General features: G+C 44.1%; 2 protein-coding genes across 6 annotated transcripts in view; one reads left to right on the top strand and one right to left on the bottom strand.

The window, feature by feature from the left end:
* The first annotated feature begins 88 nt into the window (after nt 1–88).
* ankrd24 (ankyrin repeat domain 24) lies at nt 89–13,706 on the top strand. Its single transcript, XM_086223336.1, has 23 exons — nt 89–160; nt 314–355; nt 2,183–2,313; nt 2,889–2,977; nt 3,062–3,126; nt 3,252–3,309; nt 3,412–3,482; nt 4,071–4,177; nt 4,946–5,112; nt 5,583–5,605; nt 5,833–5,925; nt 6,258–6,368; nt 6,493–6,612; nt 6,769–6,898; nt 7,042–7,220; nt 8,611–8,774; nt 9,240–10,018; nt 10,106–10,422; nt 11,212–11,445; nt 12,032–12,208; nt 12,284–12,457; nt 12,541–12,606; nt 13,333–13,706. The coding sequence occupies exons 1-23, from the start codon at nt 116–118 to the stop codon at nt 13,399–13,401; spliced, it is 3,411 nt and encodes a 1,136-aa protein (XP_086079462.1). The 5' UTR covers nt 89–115; the 3' UTR covers nt 13,402–13,706.
* The window catches only part of shc2 (SHC (Src homology 2 domain containing) transforming protein 2), a 20,911-nt gene continuing 14,834 nt past the window's right edge, over nt 13,379–19,455 (bottom strand). For all 5 annotated transcript variants that reach the window (XM_086223338.1, XM_086223341.1, XM_086223342.1 and 2 more), the window contains 5 exons: nt 18,905–18,998; nt 17,086–17,253; nt 16,514–16,857; nt 15,823–15,974; nt 13,379–15,286 (listed from right to left, as the gene is read on the bottom strand). In XM_086223338.1, coding sequence (XP_086079464.1) covers nt 15,846–15,974; nt 16,514–16,857; nt 17,086–17,253; nt 18,905–18,998 — 735 coding nt within the window. In that variant the 3' untranslated portion in view covers nt 13,379–15,286; nt 15,823–15,845. The remainder of the gene's footprint in view (nt 15,287–15,822; nt 15,975–16,513; nt 16,858–17,085; nt 17,254–18,904; nt 18,999–19,455) is intronic.

The following is a 19,455-nucleotide window of genomic DNA, read 5'->3' on the forward strand; positions in this document are numbered from 1 at the left end:
CGCTGATCCGGTGTTTTGCGCGTTGCTGATTGGTCTATTCGTGACTGCAGGCGGGTCCTGTGCGGCTGTCAGCCCGGCAGCAGTGACTGGAGAATTCAGCTGAGAGAAGAGGCTGATGGGACAGCGGAGACACTCACCTGAACAAGACTGTCCTCCACAGGTATGCTATGCATGCGTCTCCAACAGTTAGTGCTTTGGTCAACGTGCTTCCGGTTGATTTTCTGAGCTTGAACAGGAATAATAACACATAAACAACACACACAGCAGGTCTGTTTATGTACTTAACTCACTGCAGTGTTTCTGTCTCCTCCAGCCCATCATGAAGAGTCTGAAGGCAAAGTTCAAAAAGAATGAGGTAAGAAATATATAGTGCACAGTTTATAGGTCGTGTGTGTGTGTGTGTGTGTGTGTGTGTGTGTGTGTGTGTGTGTGTGTGTGTGTGTGTGTGTGTGAGAGAGAGAGAGTGGGGGGCTCTGGGATTCAGTGTCACAGCAGCAGCATGAGAGCAGGGCTGTCTTCTGACTGCCGGTGTAGATCTCAGGTAGCATTCAATTATTCACACTACGTGCATGAATACACACAAACACACACAATACAAGAACTCCTGCTAACCTGCTGTTATCACAATGCCATTCTGGAGCTTTATTAAGTGGTAAGTGGTGCTCTTTATGTGCAACTTTTGTTTTGCACAAAACTATAGACCACGGGTAGGGAACCATGTGCCATGGAGGGCCATGTGTATGCAGGTTTTCCTTCCAACCCAACACTTTCCCAGGTGATTCCACTGATTAACACACCTTCAGCCACAGAAGAGTGTTAGTCAGTGGAATCACCTGTGAAAGTGTTGGGTTGGAAGGAAAACCTGCATACACACGGCCCTCCATGGCACATGGTTCCCTACCCCTGAAATAGAGGATATTGCAGTCGTGCACGCACGTGTGTGTGTGTGTGTGTGTGTGTGTGTGTGTGTGTGTATGAAGCAGGTGTTGCCCTGGTGTACTTCTTCCATGCCAGCTGTGGAGCACTTTTCAAGAAGATAAAAGCTCAGCCTCCATCCTTTCATGGTCATGTTATCATTGCTACAGGCTGCTAACAGTGTTGCTCTTCTTTATGAAGGAGTATTATAATCCAACAGACATATTAAAGAAAAAATAGATATCAATCCTATATCCCAAAATTCCGACACATGTTAAAATGACACCCAAGTTTGTCTGTGTGGCCTCTTACTAATGAAAGACCATGTGAACTGGCAGAAGAGAGCGTGGCGCTGCCAGCTCCTTTCTCTACTTTCTGCTGAGTCCTCACATCACACAGGCCCAGGTCTGTAGCTGCAGAGGAGCAGATCTATGACGCTGCTTGCAGGCACCGTGCAGGACCTGACAAAAACTCATGGACAGACAAGAAGGAGACAGCTACAGAGGAGAAGATGGTATAGAAATGACTAGGTTAGAAGCAGGAGGAGAGTGAGTGAGTGTGTGTGTGTGTGTGTGTATGTGTGTGTGTGTGTGTAGACTGGTAATATCTCTGCTAACAGCTAAGTAGGGCAAGAGGCAGATGGGGACCGCTGCACAAGGACAGAGATCAGCTGTGGGATTTCAAGGAGAGCACATCTAGATCTCTGCTGTGATGCTCCTCTGACCTTTCTGACTATCTGGTGCGTCTGTAGACAGCCAGCGGTGTGCACTGTCAGGCAAGAAAGTGGCAGGAAAGCCAGTGGTGGCTCGGAACGCTGTAGGTGTATTTAGTTGTGTGTGTGTGTGTGTGTGTGTGTGTGTGTGTGTGTGTGAGAGAGAGAGATAATTCTGCTAGCCATATGGATCCTCAGCAGCCTGTTTTTAGCTTGATGAAGCGCTTCTGTCCTTGTCTCAGCCTGCTGCCGCTGCCAGTAGGTATCATTTCTATGTCTGTAGTCATCCTGACAAATGGAACAGATCAGATTTATCTCACTATTTACAGTTTATTCGTGTTTAAATCCTTTATGTACCTTGTAAAATATAAAATAGCTTCTTCTTATTCTCAAACATCCTCGCTTTACTTTGCCTGTCCTAGTTGTATTATATTTCTCTCAGCCATACAATGTATTGTGCATTATATAGATATATTCAGAGCTGTGTCAGTTTCCCTTGTGGTGACCTTTATTTGATGCACCCCCCACCCCCACCCCCCACCCCACCCCATGCAGAGTCAGGACTGGAGCAAGAGTGATGAGAGGCTCCTCCAGGCCGTGGAGCAGAATGAACCAGACAAGGTCTCTGCCCTCATCGCCAAAAAAGGTCTCTGTCCCACCAAGCTGGACGCTGAGGGCAAGTCAGCGTAAGTTGATCATGAAATATTTCAATTGTTAGAGGTCATTGATTTCATTCTGTCAATAATTGTTAGGTTATGCCATTGCAAACCCATTTGCTACCCCTTTTCTTTATGTAATATTTTTGATAGATAGTTCATAAAGTTGGCACTGTCGGCTCACAGCAAGAAGGTACTGGGTTCAAGTCCCGGCTCCAGCACAGGATCTTTCTGTGTAGAGTCTGCATGTTCTCTCCTGGTACTCCGGCTTCCTCCCACCGTCCAAAGACATGCAAATGATGACTAGGCGAATTGGACACTCTAAATTGACCGTAGGTGTGACAGTGAGTGTGAATGGTTGTCTGTCTCTATGTGTTGGGCCTGCGATGGACTGGTGACCTGTCCAGGGTGAACCCAGCCTCTCGCCTGAAGGCTGCTGGGATAGAATCCAGCCCCCCTGCGACCCTTAACAGGAATAAGCGGGAGAAAATGGATGGATGGATGGTTGTAAAAAAAAAAAAAAATTCAATATCGTGTCTGTTAAGAAGCCAGGTGTCTGACGACACGTGTGATGATGATTCTGTGTGATGTCGTTCTCCTGGCAGGTTTCATCTCTGTGCATCTCGAGGTCGCATTGATTGTCTGGAGGTGATCATCTCTCATGGAGCAGACCTCAACGTCACTGATGGTGCTGGTACGGTACATAGTTAATAAATCCTACCAGACAAAGCTGCAGAATCTTATGAGTTATTTAGAAATGTGTGTTTCCAAACTCCAGGTTTCAGTGCCCTTCACCTCGCTGCCAAACATGGACAGCTGGAGTGTTTAAAGAGACTTTTACAGGTGACTGACCTCTGTCAAAAGAATTAGCATTTTACAATCAAAAGATTGGCAGATACAAATGAACTGAACTAATTACAAAAGTTAAGGTTTGTTTGTTTTGTTTTTTTGCTTTGTGTTCCCTACAGGAGAGATTAGCAGTGGATTGTACTGACAGCATTGGGCGGACTCCCCTCCATCATGCAGGTAACACATTTGTGTAGAACTTGTATTCATCCTATAGAGCCTATACAACATAATTATTTTAAAAACAGAGATTCAGCCAAATTTCATGATCAATGTTTGCAGCGGTCGCTGGCTGCTTGTCCTGCACTGAGATCCTGTGGGACTTTAAAGCTGATCTTGATGTCCAGGATGGGGTAGGTCGGATTTTTATCATCTCAGTCTTCTAGTTTCAGATTGATTTGATTAAATTCTGATTATGAAGCAATTTAGCAGGTGTGCTATGACCCTCAAAACTATTTTACATTCTTCGCGTCTTATAGTAATTACCAGCTAGCTAACCGTTTTAAACCAAAGCAACTAAAATGGCCACTTTGTCCATTTTTATTCACTAAATCATGTTTTTCATAGATGTAATTGTGCACAAGTAGCCACTGTAAGGGGTTCAAGGAGATGTCAAACTTTGTTGTGCATCTTACCTGCGGTGAGGAGAGCCCAGGTCCGGTCAGGGGGCTAAACTCCACCACCATTAGCAGCCATGTTTGCGGAATTAAAGCTATTATTTTCCCTTTACTTTGGCAGTTAAACAAGTCGTTTTACGCTGGATCTCTCATTCAACATTCCACTTCTCTCACCACGTGCGAGTGAGCGATTTCAAGAGGACACAATGCAACAGCACCTTAATTTGCACTTGACAGGAATGCTAAAATCCCAAAGTCATTTACTACACAAAAATAATATTATTACTGCCTGATATTTGGATGATCATGATTTGTCTCTCCCAGGACGGCGCCACCCCCCTTATCCTGGCAGCCCAGATGAGCAGAGTGGAGCTGTGTGTCTTCCTGCTGGGTCGAGGCACCGACGCAAACATACAGGACAACCAGGGAAGGTACAAGACTGTGCAGCTGGTAAAAGGCCCGGTGGATTCGGTCTCATTTTAGCTGCTGCTGGAACCTCGACAGATGGAGTTTCAGACAATGGGACGAACTAAAGCAAGAGCCAAACACCTTCTACATGATTATTTTCACAGCAGTGGGGTTGTTTGGGTCAGAACAGTCAGGGGTTTTCAGGGAGTGTTTCCAATATTTTCGACAGATTTGGTAGGATGCAGGTCAGGACCCTTCAGCAGGCACCGGTCGCTTTCAGTTTGACACACAAGTAGCTTCTTTGAGAGGACGTTTAGAGAGTTATCACCTCTTCAACCACGTCTTCTGTCTCATCACATATTGGAATTACAGTTTGGCTGGTACTGGATTTCTGCCTGTGCTGATATTAGACAGTAAAAACAAATGCTAACATTGATGTTACAAAGATGAAGAATCTTTTTTGCCGTGATCCCTTAAATGTTGTTATCAAAACCCTATGACTAACATATGTAATGTTGGCAGGATACTTGACAGTTTTGAAACTAAACCTTATTGCTCAATTGACATCAGTTCACTGAAATGATGTGATTCTCTGGGGATTTCATATTTGAAAATTGTCCCAAGCATCCTTTTCTTGAATATAATCTGCTGAAACTGTTTTCATGTCGGTTTATTTTTTCTTACAGTATTTGATGAGCTTTAACATTCTGAGACTGTGAATTTGTTACGATGTGTGATTCCTGTCGTCTGTATTTCTTGACTCTATTCCTTCCTGTTCCATGCGTAATCAGGTCTGCATTGATGCTGGCCTGTGAGAGTGACAGCGTTGAGACAGCGGCGGCTCTACTGAGAGGCGGGGCCGACACACAACTGGTTGACGCCCTTGGACACAAAGCCGCCGACTACAGCACAGGCAACCAACACGTCCTGCAAATGTTGCAAAACGGAGCACCTCCAGGTACGATGTCGGGTCTTTTTTATCATTTGGAGAAAAGCGAGGCCTTCAAAACCAGTGCGTATCTTCTGATGGTTTCCATCAGCTGGAACATATGTGGCAACTTCATATGAACCACATGGCAGCAGCGGGTCATCACATCCAGTGTCTGACTTCCGTTTGTGGCTCTGCTGCTCAAAACCTTTCACGTCTGCTCAAGGTCATTACTGTAACAGAAGGAAGTGAATAAGGGGACAGCTGGGTGTGATTTTGAAGAGATGAAAAGCTTGCTGCACTTTTATCTCCCCACTATGACTTTACTGATATATGAGAAACAGATGTGTTACTGGTCAGAAAAGTGGCTGCGAGACATGCGTGACAGATATAATTGTACATACATGAATCTCACTGAACTACATGTTATGAAAGTTACTGTGCACATGTTAACATGCACCTCTTGCTGTGTTGCTGTCTCTTTCCCTCTGCGTACATAGTTTCTGAGGGCGCAGGCGAGGAGGTAATGTGTGTGTTGCATCACCCGCTCCGTCAATGAGGTCATAGCCCTCCCTGACCGATCATATTCTGCATGTTCTCAATTATGAGGTCATTGTTTGTGCGTGTGCTGCCTTCTTTTTATTGGCTTCAATTCTGCTTTGGTGCTGACCCTTTTTCTTATTTCAGTTTCTTCCATTTTCTTGTTTAAGTTGAGTTTGACTTTGCGCCCCCCCCCCCCCCCCCACGCAGCCTCCTCAAGTTCCCTCAGGCGCCTCATCAATTCAAGGGGGGACTACCCCCCGCAAACGGAAAGCACCTCCACCCCCACGCTCTCCCCTTCAGGTATTATGAGAAACATTACAGTTGATGGAAAACTACATTTCAAATTTTCCCTCACATTCACCGATGTAATTGGTCCCCATCTTTGTCCTCCTGCAATTCCCGCTTCATCACTCGATTTTATTTTATCAGTTTGTTTGCATTTCATCATTTTTATCTCAAAATTATGCTGTGAGACCTAGTTTTGGAATATTGACCTTTGTAGTGCGACAGCTCACAACAAGAGATTAATTCATAGAGTTGTAATCTCTGTAAGGTCTGGTATTATCTACAAAGATTACAGTATAATTTCTGTAGTTACTCATTTAGTGTAATTTTATTCTGTGACTATACAGTGTTTGCCCCCGACTCCACTGCCCCGCAGTCCTGTTCCACCTGCCCAGTCCCCCGAGCCCCACCCTCAGTCTCCCTCTCCTCACCCCCCAGAGGCACAGCAGTCACCCCAGGTTTGCGTCATAAATTCCATTTTGGCCTTTATTATTATTCACGATTGCTTTTCACCCTTCTCACGTTACATTTATTTAGATGACAGATAGATTATTAATATAGTATTGTGGTTGTGTGTGTAAGTCGGAGGATGAGGAGGTGTTTGAGGAGATTCGACGGCTGCGCCTGGAGAGAGGCCGTCTGCTCCAGAAGATCAAAGCCTTGGAGCAGCAACAGCAGAGTGCCCTCTCTGCCTTAGAGGAGGTACCACACAGCAGCCAGCACACATTCCCCCTCTTATTCATGATTTTATTATTTGTTCACGATGCAGTGGGGCTATCATTGTGCATCTGTATCGGAGACATGTGTTGTGTGTGTGTTTGTATGTGTTTGTGTTTTGTGTGGGTGCGTGCTCTCTAGCTGTCCCAGCTAAAGCAGCGTCTGCAGCAAGCCGAGGAAGAGAGGGACAAGCTGATCGAGGAGCTGAAGGCAGTTCATGGTCTTGGGGCCAGTGACTCTGAAGACATGGATGAAATGTTTGACTTCCCAGGTATGCAGTCTACTCCTTAGCCCTTGAAAAAAAAACCTTGACGCTTTCATACCCATCCATGCATCTTTCACTTTCAAGAGTTTTCAGTTATATGTCAGGAATTACTGTATATTGCTGTTGTTTTTCTTGAACCTTCCCTCTAGAGAAGCTGCTGTCCAAGCGCTCCAGAGTTTCTCCTGCCCAGGATTACGCCACCTCCCAAGGGGATGAAGACTCAGCCAGCCCCTCTCCAGCCCCTTCAGATTCAGGAACTTTGGTCGAGTTGCGTAAACAAATAGAGGAACTTAAATCCCAGAACTCTGAACTTGCTCTCAAAGTGCAGGTAAGGTCAGAGATTGTACAGATGCGTAGAAAAGACAAACACACGCATGATGGATAAGTAGTTAAATGGTTTCCAGTCAAAAAGATGAAGAGTGTGTGTATCAGTCGAAGCTAAGTGCCCAAGGGGAACATTAGTCATGACCACTTTAACTTTATGATGCCACGTTCTGGTGCACTAATGCTCTGAGGCAGTTGTGTAAGACCAGGTATAAATAGAACAAAGCTGCATCAGACGTCCGGGCAGTTGGTAGACATTCCTCATCAACTGGGTCATGCTGGTTGAAAGTATACAGATGCATGATGTGGTTGTTTGTTTGGTAGTTGAAGGATGAATAGCAGTAATCCAGGCCAAGGCCTTCAGACTGGCCCCGCAGTGTAAACAAGACTACAGGCAGGTTTCCGCCGCAGGGATCTGGCACTCTTGCCAGGTGAAACCAGGTGGTTGCTCTGTTGAAGTTAGTCCCGTTGTTTCACATTGCAGTTTTTTTTGCAAGCATATTTACATTGCGATCAAAGCTTTTTATATATATTTTGTTATTATTATCACTGCATCAGCTCATGAGCTCACACCTCAGGATTAAAGGGCCAATCAAACAGTATTTACACCACCTAGCAAGTGTCCTGAATTCTCATTGTGGATAGTCGTCATATTTCTACCTTCCAAGTTGGAACATGGAGCAGCACGGTGGGGCAGCACAGCGGTGCAGTGGTTAGCACTGTTGCCTCACAGCAAGAAGGTTCTGAGTTCGAGCCCTGCTTCGGGCACGGTATTTCTCTAGGTGGAGTTGTCATGTTCTCCCTGTGCCTGCGTGGCTTTTCTCTGTGTAAAGACAATTCGTCAGTGATTTTGGAAATATTGTGTTCTTCATCAAACTTTGTCAATCCAAAGTGTTTCCAAACACTTTTTTTACTGTCCAAATGTTCTCCCGGTTATTCGATAGTAAAACATGAGCCACATTGCAAAGCAGACAGCAACCCAGTGATCACTTTATCTTGTTATCTTGTTTTTGTTGTTATTGAAAAACAAAATTAGGATTGAAAATATAATTTCATTACCGACCTCTAGTGGTATCAGATGTTTAGTGTGCTTGTGTTGTCAAGTAAGAGAACATAACTCTGTCTCAGGCTGCGAGACTTCAGCTGTATGACAAATAGCCTGAATTACAAACTGGAACCGTGAAATATGTGTGAATTTGCCAAACAGGAAGGGTCTGAGTTGCATTGTAGGGAAATGTTAGCTCGACCAATGGTTGGTATGTCAGGATATTGCTCTACTTAAAAAAAGAAAAGCCTGCATTTTTGTAAGATAACTTTTTGTGTAGTCGTAATACAGTTCAAGTAGACTCGCTACACTTTGAATGCTACTGCCTCTCTCACTGTTGCTTTCACAGATGCTGGAAATGTTCGAGAAAGACGACACAGACATGCAGAGCGCCAGCCCAGATTTTGTCCCTTTAGCTCAGTACGAGACCATCAGGAGGGAGTTTGACGCCCTCCAGGAGCGTTTCTCTCGTGCTCAGGCTTCAGAGGAGGCTTCCAGCCTGGTAGAAGACGGGTAAGATTGATATTTATTGATCATTCAACTGATCTACCAGTAGTGGTTCACGCCACATGAATCCTCCTGTATTAAATGGGGTGTTGATTGTTAGATGTGCGCAGCAATGCAAAAATCAGCCTTCAAACCTCAGCGGTGTCAAACTCACATTAAATGACATCTTCTCTGTTTGAGCATCTTTCCTGTTTATCTGTTTTACTATGAAATCATCAAAGCATGCAAATGTATTGTGAAGTAGTTGGTATTGTTTTTGCACAATTCTGAGAGAACATTTAATCATTTATTAATGTCAGTTACCATCTCTAATTTGTTCAGTTTCATTGTAATAAAATGAATTTGTTTGGCTTTGATTTTGATTTTTTCCTGGCTTGAGTTGCACAGCGTTTAATTCTCAAGGTGCGTTTGATTTGTGGATTTTTTATTCATTGATTTCTTATGATTAATAGTCCTGGTTTTGATCTGCAGTGCTGAAGAGAAACCTGTGAATGGATGTGCTGATGCCGAGAGCACGGAGGCTCTGAAGGAGAAGCTGCATGGGCTGGAGGAGCAGTTGGCCACTTCCCAATCTGAGCTAGAGGAGCTTAAGGAGCAGATGCGCCTTGGGGTGCTTTCTGTGGACTGTGGTGTTGGGGATTCTGCTGCGGCAGGTGCTGGGGCAGAAGGCGGGTCTGCCAAAGAGGGTCTGAGCCAGGAGGCACAGCAGCTGAGAGCGAGAGTGAATGAACTAGAGGAGGAGCTTGCTAAGATTCAGGGCGAGGTGGTGACTGAAAGCTCCCAGGACAGTGACACAATCAAACAGCTGACAGAGAAAATAGAGGAACTCCAAGCTGCTCTGGCCCAGAAAGAGACAGTGAAAGAAGAGAGTGAGAGGGACAAAGCAGGAGAAGATTCAGAAACTGTTGAGTGCCTCCGTAAAAAAGTGTCCGAGTTGGAGTCAGCCCTGGCAGAGTGCAGGTCATCAGGGAAGGAGGGAGCAGGAGATGGAGATCAAGTCCGACGGCTTCAAGAGCGTGTGGGAGAGCTGGAGGGGGAGCTGAGGAAGTGTGTGCCCCGCTCACAGATGGAGGAGGTGCAGGTGACTCTGGGTCTACAGTGTGAACAGCTGGCCAGAGAGAGAGCGGATGTGGCAAGAAGGCTCAATGATGCTCTGCTAGAGCTGGAGAGACTCAGGCCTCCTGCACGTGATGAGGACGAGGAAGAGGAGGCGGAACACTCAGAGAGCTCGGAGGTCTCGGTCATATCAGGTGTGAAGCTTTATTTTCACTGAATATATGACAAAAATCATATAATTTTAATTCAGCTCTGGAAAGATTATGCTTTTGTCAAATCAGAACCCTCCAGACGTACTCTTGCTGCGGTGAGAGAAGAACTGGAGGTGGCCAGGGAGGAAGCAGCCCAGGCTCTGGACTGTCTGTGTGCTGAGCGGGAGAGCCGGGCACAGGACGCCCTGCAGCTGAAGGATGCGGTACCACTGTCAAGACACAAGGAATCACTGTCTGCTGTATCAGAACAGCTGGCTCAAACCCTACAGGAGCTCCAGGAGGAGAAGACCCTCAGGCACCAGGCTGAGGAGCAGGCTGCTGGACTAGAGGCCAAACTGCAGGCCATGCATGAGACCATACCCAAAGAGGAGCACGAGAACATCAAGGTGAGTTGGTCAGGTCCTATATTTTTCTGAGGATTATCAAAAGAAGCAGAGAAGTGGGGTTCTTAGGTTGCAATCTCTTCCTTTGGCAAGAAAAATACACAATATACATAATATATAATGCAATGTAAAGTTTGATGGTAATACTCTAAAATTAGGTACTTTATATTAAGCGTGAATTAATCATAGTAAAGCATATGATAAAGTATGATAACAGAATTTTAATTAACATATTTTATTTTTATTAATTAACTCAAGTGCTGATGAAGGCATTGTAGAAAAGTAATCTTAAGATAACAGCGAAAAAGCTCAGTAAAGGTTTTACAGTGCAAGTGGGTCTTCTGTCTTATAATGTATCAAAATAATGTGTTTATGATGCTGTTCACGCTCATATAATCTTGCTGACATTGGCATCTAATAAGAACGTTCAGAGGCACAATTAGTTGTTCAGTAATTCCTGCACCATGCACCTTGATTTAAAACCTCCAGATACAGTAACTGAGATGTTACTGTTTGAAGCCTATCATGGTGTTTGTGCCTGTCACAGGGAATTTGACGCTTGACCAGAAAACTGTTTTCAGGTCATCTTCTGAGTTCTGTTGGATGTTTCATCATATTTGAAGGAATTTCTTTTACGTGTTTTTAAAACATCGCGTTCATGTGAGGCGACAGTGACCTTGACCTTTGACTATTAAAAGCTTTTCAGTTGATCCTACAATCTTAAAGCGTAATGTGTCCCAGGCATAAAAATATCAATTTCACATAAAGGTCCAGCTTCTTCTAACTTTGCAGGCAGATCTCCAGCGCTCCCTGGAGGCCAGCGAGAGCCGTGCAGCAGCAGCTCAGGAGGCTCTTGCCGAGAAGGAGACGGAGCTGAGAGAGCTTAAGTCCCAGAAGGCTGCCGAACAGGGTCTGATCTCCAAGGAGGACCACGAGGCTCTACGTCTCTCTATGCAAGCTGAGATCAACGCCATGACGGCCCGTCTCAACGATATCACCCGCAAACACGAGAAGACTTGCACTGAGGTGTGTCTGCTTTCTCCAGTCCTTCATAATGTCATCTAAAATCACACGAGATGTTATTGTGTCTGCCACAAAGAGAGTCCTGTTCCATGAGGGCCTCTTTCCCTTGCATACATTATTCACGACTGTTTCATTCATCTCTCTGCATTCGTATTTACTGAGGCACCGAAGCTGTAGGCTCGTCACGATCATCAAAATATCCTTTACCCTCCGACTGTTTGGTGGCATTTATAATTTTAGTCCCGCTATACACTGAAGACATAAACACCTGCTAGCTCTTTACATACAGAAGTTCTTCTTGGTGATGCAACATTATCTTCACAAAGTGAAAATGAATAGTTTTCTACTTTACAGTATTTACTTGCCCTTCTCGTGGGAGAATGAGGATCACAAACTGTTGGCAGGGGACTTGAAACTTGAAAAAAATTCAGACAACAATGACTATGGGAATAAAGATTTAAAAAATATATACGTTTGATTCGAATTTTATATTTTGTAGGGGCGGCATCACTCAGAGGTAGACTGGCTGTCTCGTTATTTTAGGGGCCAAACATAGACTGTGTTTCTTTTCTATTCTGGGATGATCCAGGTGTTCCAGGTGCAGAGGGAGGCTCTATTTAACAAAAGTGAGCGACAAGTTGCAGAGTCCCAGCTAGCCACAGTGCAACAGCAGCTGGCAGAGCTAAAGGCCCAATCATCCCACATCCAGGAGCTCCACAATGACATCCAGGAATCTCAAGGCCTGGTCAAGGAGAAGGACCGCAAGGTGGGAGATCATCACTCCAACGGTGACTGCAGCTTTGCATAAGAGCTGACCTAACTGACATCTGCCTCTGTGTAGATAACAGAGCTTTCTAAGGAGGTGTTCCGGTTGAAGGAGGCGCTGGGAGCTCTGTCACCTCCTCTAGGCATCATCTCCTCTTCCTCTCCCTCCTCTTCATCCACTCATCACGGTAACCCTGGACAGCAAGTGGCACTACAGAACAGGATCGGCATTCTCAACCAGCAGCTCCAGGTTTGGAAAGTTTAAAAAGTCTTGGTTTATCTTTGTTCCTCAAATACTGTATCATTTTCTCTTGTTGTTTTGTTTTCCGTCAGGATTGGGAAAGAAAGCACAAGCAGGTGGTTGCTGTTTATCGCTCCCATTTACTGGCAGCTGTACAGGTCAGTTGAAATAACACAAATGTCTGGAGGCCAAGCTTGCAGCACCACAACTCAGTACAAACATCTGTCATATAACTTCACCGGGAATTTACATGAATGAATGAATATGCATGTGGCAGTTATCCTGAGCATCTGTCTCACTCACTTCCTCAGTCCCCACCTCACTGTCTAGACTCCCGCTGAACTGCGGTTTAAGGTCAGAAAGTGGATGGAATTTCAGTAACTTCCTGCCACCTAATAGGGGTTGAGAGGTAGTAGTAGCTTATCTAAGCTCGTGTACTTTGAGCCTTTAAAGGTGCAGTGGTGTGGGCTGTCTAGTACAGTTACTCTTCAGTCCTGGTACACTTGACTCTTGCGTCAGCCTGCCAGAGTTAGCTTGTGACGGTATTCACTCTTTTTATAGCTCTACCTTCAAGTTAACCACGTCTGTCTTCAGGTTAGACATGTAGAATCCACTGGCACATAACGTCCGTCTGAGTTTCACCACTGATGTGTGGTAGATTTGGACAGCCTGATCACAAAATCAACAAAAGCACTTCCTGGTTTGGTGACTGAGGTTGCCCTTTGATTCTTTATCAGTTACCGTAGTCTGCATGTCTGTTGCTAAGGGGTCATAGCTGAGAAATCTGGTCTTTGCCTTGAAGCCAACAACCTGTTTGGAGGGCCTGTCATGAGGCTCATGCAATGACAGAGCAAAACGTTACATTGTTGTCTGTCGTCCGACAGGGTCGGATGGACGAAGAGGTGCAGCATCTGCTACTCCAGATATTGAGGATGACACAGCAGGGACAGTGAATCTCGCAACATCTGGAAGCGCAAGTCGTCAGCATGAAGCAGCTCCTACATCCTCCAGACCTCGTCAGGAGAGCCAAATACAAGTCAACTGTGTTCCCAAGCTGCATGCGTACAAGAAACTATACTACAGCCTTAAGGAGTGAGAGATAATCAAGCAGTGAAAAAAAAAAAACGAACAGCGGAGTGCCTTGATATTTAACTGACAGCAGCTGATAATGTATGTCCTAAAGGTTTCTGGAAGTAAGAATATAGTTATTTAGAAGATGCAGTCAGGTGCACTGATTATGTAATGGGCCTAGGGATTTTACAACGATATTCTTATAATAAAAGTGAAAAAGAAATTTCTCCTCTGCTGTTCTTGTTCTTTTAAACTTTGTAACTTCATGGTATGTTGTTTTTAACAACTAATCAGTTGACAACCTCCACACTGTCCCCCGCATCTATTTCTGGGTGATGGAGGTCTTAATTTGGAACACGTACACAAAATCTCCAACAGCTGAGCTCACTGTGAAGCTGCTACTTAAGCTAGCACATGAAAAGACTCACAAACAATACAAGATAAACTCCTGTTTAAGTTCATTTTATTGAGAAAAAAAAAGCATTTAAGGTTAAAAGAAAAATTTGAAGAAATTCCTGAGAAAGCAAAAAAAAAAAAAAAAAAAGATCTGAAGAATCCCTCACCTCCCTTCATCTGTGTGCATTCATTCATGAAGCTGCAGCTATGAACAGCGGAGGGTCTGAACAGAGATTAAAGTTTACTGTGATGTGTGTCTCCCTGAGCCGGGACAAAGGAAGGCTTTCGTGTGATGTCCGTAGCCCTGGTTCTTCGAATCAGGTGACCTAGGAGGAGCCCTAGCTATGATTTAATTTCTAAGAAAAGAAAAAAAAAAACTTTTTGGCGGGGATTGAACACACACACACACACACACACACACAAAGACAATCATGACATAACATTATTCACCTCAAAACAAGAGCAGCTTACGTTCCTGTTAACGAGTCTAAGAGCTTAATCATCCTGATGTTTGTTCAGTTATTCATTGGCATTGCAAGAAAACTTTTGCAATATGATGCGCATTTTATACACTCTGACACAAACACTTGTCTGTAAGGCACTGACGTTGGGGGGGGGGGGGCGACGACAGGCGTGGATATACTGAGTCTGAATACAGATGTGAGTCTCTAATGCACACATTACTTACAGCCCTTGCAAACAAAACAGAAAGGATGTATATTTCTGGTGTGTGTATGTGTGTGTGTGTGCATGTGTGGCTGCCTACATGCAGACATAAGACAACTTCACTGTAGCGAGGAAGGTTATGCCCAACAAATAGTCCTGTGTAAAACACCTCTATGTTCCTAACACAAATTTGGTTATCCTGCAGAAATAAAAATACTGATTTTGCAGTTTTTGCGCTGAATCTTCTCCAGCAGCATGTATCCATTGTGCCATCTCATAATTATGAATAGCTCAAAGAGAGAGTCCTTTTTACAATTGCAACTTATGCTCACAGTATTTCCACTTCTTCTATGTACGGAACCTGACATCTCTTGAATTTTATATGGTACTTGCATCCGTTTTGTTCTTGGTAGACTTGAAGTATACGACAAGCATCACAGGACGGGACATCGCTGTGCATGAACGCCCTGTGTGATGTTCTGAAGTCAACTCCTCCATAGTTTCCTCTTTAAATTCAGACCATTTACCCACTCAGAGAGGAGTCAAACGGTGGGTTCTGGTTGGTTTTTAGCTTGATAGCCACATGCTGGGAAGATGAGGATGAGGAGTTATGTTGATCCTGAAAGGCAGCTTTCATTCTCTGTGGTGTCTTTAGAAGGAATGCATCTGTGATATCCTTTGTTGCCAATCTGGGATGAATGTCCTCTGTCGTTTGGCACACAGTAAAGAAAGAGGACATTTGAGACTTCAACAGGTTTCTCTTCAGCCGCACATAGACTCATAATTTGTCGGTCAACCAACACAACACAATATCATTTGCATATTCAACCCTCAAACTAGACAACTTTTTTTTACTCAGCGGCTTTGGAAATCATCTAAGTTGAGCTGTTTAAAAACCTACTCCTCAAAAGGGATTTCATGCTGTTCCTCGGTTCAATACCACATTTATTTTTTCTGTATCTTAATCTTGCAGTTGTCATGAGTCATGATTGATCAATGTAATTAAAATCGTAATGGAGTCCAGCACTACTTTTGACAGGACTTCAAGTCAACACTGCTAAACATACATTTCTATTTGCTCACATGTAGTGAATGAAAACGTGTTGAGCAACCAAATTGAAGTACAAACGAATACATGTCTTTATAAATACGCACATTAGTTAAGATTTGATTTCTACTCATCCCCTGCATCCCTTAGTATCTACTTTTCCTATTCTATTCAACACAGACGATTGTCTTACCGTCCCATGCAGGGCCAGATGGCTCATTGTTTCCTCCTCACCACCTGTTTGAGGTGGAGCTCGCTCTCGGCTGCTACAATAGGTAGCTCGTTCTTCAGGTGATAGGAGATAAGGTGGCTAATGCTCTCAAATAACATGTCTTTGGTCCGGACCTTTATGGAAGAACACAAGAGATGGAGTGTAAGTGATTCTGCATCAACTTAAAAAAACATATCAATTTTCAGTATATATTAGTGCAAATCATCCATCCATTTTCTACCACTTATCCTGTTAAGGGAGCCTTTCCCAGCTGCCTTCAGGTGAGAGGCGGGGTTCACTCTGGACAGGTCACCAGTCCATCACAGGACCAACACATAGAGACAGACAACCATTCACACTCACAGTCACACCTACAGTCAATTTAGAGTATCAATCAGCCTCGTCCCCTCTTGATGTCTTTGGACTGTGGGAGGAAGCTGGAGTACCAGAGAGAACCCACGCAGGAACAGGGAGAACATGGAGACTCACACAGAAAGATTCCGTGCTCGAGCCAGGACTCGAACCCGGAACCTTCTTGCTGTGAGGTGACAGTGCTAACCACTGCACCACCGTGCCGCCTTGTGCAAATCAATACAGAGAATAAATCAGCAATGTGATAAGTCCCAGAAGTCATAATATGTCATGTTTGAAAGAGTCAATGTGTTTTTCTCACCACTCCCTCTGGGTCCACCAGCAGCAGATGTTTTGGCAGGCCACAGTGCATGCCTGTCAGCACATACTGTCCCGGGTTGGTTGTGCTCTCCCGCACCAGGAAGTCTCCATCTCGGATCAAGAGTTTCTCAGCATCTCGCCGACTCATGCGACTGTGGTACCAGGTCTCCCTGCGGAGTTGCTCCTCATTAGGGGCCACTGGGGCTCTCCGGCGTGGGGGGCTGGGCCATTGGTCTTCCAGCACACGTACACCGAGACCTTCTGCCTGAGCAACACAACCCCCAGCAGCAGTCCCAACAGCCCCGCCACTGGCTTCATGGAGCTTCAAGGCATCCTCAAATGGCCCTGCAGGGGATCATGAAAAGCATCTGGAGCTTAAAGAGCATCCTTTACTGCACCAAAGAGCAATATGTTAAAAAAGACAGTTATTAATAGAATAATGGAACTGCAGAAAAGTTGTTTACATCTGGTTTCCTGTAAAAGAAAATCACATTATGTATTCACACCCGACAGCAACTCAGTCCAATCAAGTTGCAACTCAGACTCGGATTTATCCAAAATCTCATGACTTACTCATGTCAAAGAGGTCCTTCTTGGGACTGTCAGGTCCCCGGGCCGCTCTATGCCCGTCTGGCCCCTGAGCAAGAGAATTCAGGTTTTCCAAACTCTGGGTGTTGACGTACTGATGCTCCTCATAGTCTCTGCTGCTTGATGGCTGGCTATCAGCACACAGATATCCATCTGACCACAAACAAACACACACACACACACACACACACACACACAAATCAATACAGCCCTTTTAATTGGGAGTTGATGCTGGATATTTTTATGGCACCACCGACTGAATTGCTTCAGTACTATCAAGTGTCAAAGGGTGATGCCTTCAGTTTTGCATCTCAAAGTTGATGTTTTTTCTTATGTGTTCGAACTGCTTCCAGTGGTGAAGCATGAAACTAAAGTAAATTTGTTTATATGTTTATGTGAAACTGTGTCGAATGCTAAAATGCCACAAATCAAACCTAACCATTTGTAACTATTATGTGGTATTTAATCGATATTGGGAAGAAAAAAAAAAAACCCTCAGGAAGTGGTAACAAAGTTAAGCCATCAGTAAAGCTACTGATGTGTAATGTGTAGTCATGAATTATTGGCCCCCTCTGGTGGAGGAAGTTGAATTTAAGTAATCCAGTATTTCTAATCCATCTTCTTCCGTTTATTCCTGTTAAGGGTCGCGGGGGGGGGGGGGGTGGAGCCTATCCCAGCAGCCTTCAGGCGAGAGGCGGGGTTCACCCTGGACAGGTCACCAGTCCATCACAGGGCCAACACATAGAGACAGACAACCATTCACACTCACAGTCACACCTACAGTCAATTTAGAGCATCAATCAGCCTCGTCCCCTCTTGATGTCTTTGGACTGTGGGAGGAAGCTGGAGTACCAGAGAGAACCCACACAGGAACAGGGAGAACATGGAGACTCACACAGGAAGATCCTGTGCTCGAGCCGGGGCTTGAACTAGGAACCTTCTTGCTGTGAGGGGACAGTTCTAACCACTGAACCACTGTCTGTATTTCTAAACCAATTTATATATATATATATATATATATATATATATATATATATATATATATATATATATATATATATATATATATTTACAATACGCTCTCAGTCATACTAAAGTTCACCAGCTTATTTGTATGTGTGTGCGTGTATATATATATATATATATATATATATATGTATATATATATACCGTACATATATATATATATATATATATACGCACACACACATACAAATAAGCTGGTGAACTTTAGTATGACTGAGAGCGTATTGTAAATAACAATGTCCATTGGATTCACTCGTCTGACCAAAATAGAATTGTTTTCTCTATTATTCTAAAAAAGGCAATTCCAGGCATTGTGGAAATAAATGTGCAGACTGCATCATATTTCTCAACAAAAATATTTTTTTGATTATGGTAATTATCACATCAATCCACTTCAATCCTCAAAAGACTGAGGGCAACCAAAGTTTCCATCTGATAAAAGAGAAACGATGTGTATCACGAGAGTATGTCAGTCATATGGAGGGTGATCCTGATTAAAGATCATATGGAAGCTCATTAAAGATCACAAGAACCCTTATTTGATCAGGGCGATCCAGGGAAACACTCAGCTTCTGTCTGTGCTAGAGAACAAGGAAGTCTCTCTCAAAGAGCAGTGATGACATGACTCAGGCTTCAGAAATCTTCAGTTTATTCTGTCTTTTATTTTTCCTGATTTAAAAAAAAATGAGAAAAATGATCAGAGATAAACTGTTGCCAAAAAAATTAGTATCTTTTATTTTGAAGATGTTATCCCCTGTGTGGCCACAGGGTGTCTCACCTGAGCTGCAGTTTGTCTCTGTGTCCCAGTGAAGTTCATAGCAGAGCTGACCAGTAGGGTAAGATCCCGGTTCTCTTCTTGCTTGGGAGCCCATCTGTAAACACCATAAAGCACACACACACACACACACACACACACACACACACACACACACACACACACACACACACACACACACACACACACACACACACACACACACACACACACACACACACGAATAGCTACCTGAATAAACATTTCTCTCATCTCTAGACCACACATAATGTCATTGGGGGCACTCTATTTGAAACACTACAGCATGTCGCCATGTTGTTGTGACGTCTTTGCAGACAGAGAGAGAGAGATAGATAGAGAGATAGAGAGAGAGAGAGAGAGAGAGCAGTGTTGTTTTTTTTAACCTCACATTGTTGGTAACCATGTAGCCAACAAGGCTCTTTATGGAATCATACCTCCTGTCTTTAGCAATTATGCTGCAGACACATCAATTCTCCTGCAGTTTAATTATACGTAAGCAATACTGGGGGGGAGCAGCAAAACATATCAATCAC

Source organism: Aulostomus chinensis, chromosome 14 (assembly GCF_037954235.1).
Source record: "Aulostomus chinensis isolate RoL2024-O1b breed Wild chromosome 14, RoL_Achi_v1.0, whole genome shotgun sequence".
In the NCBI taxonomy this organism is placed as follows: domain Eukaryota; kingdom Metazoa; phylum Chordata; class Actinopteri; order Syngnathiformes; family Aulostomidae; genus Aulostomus; species Aulostomus chinensis.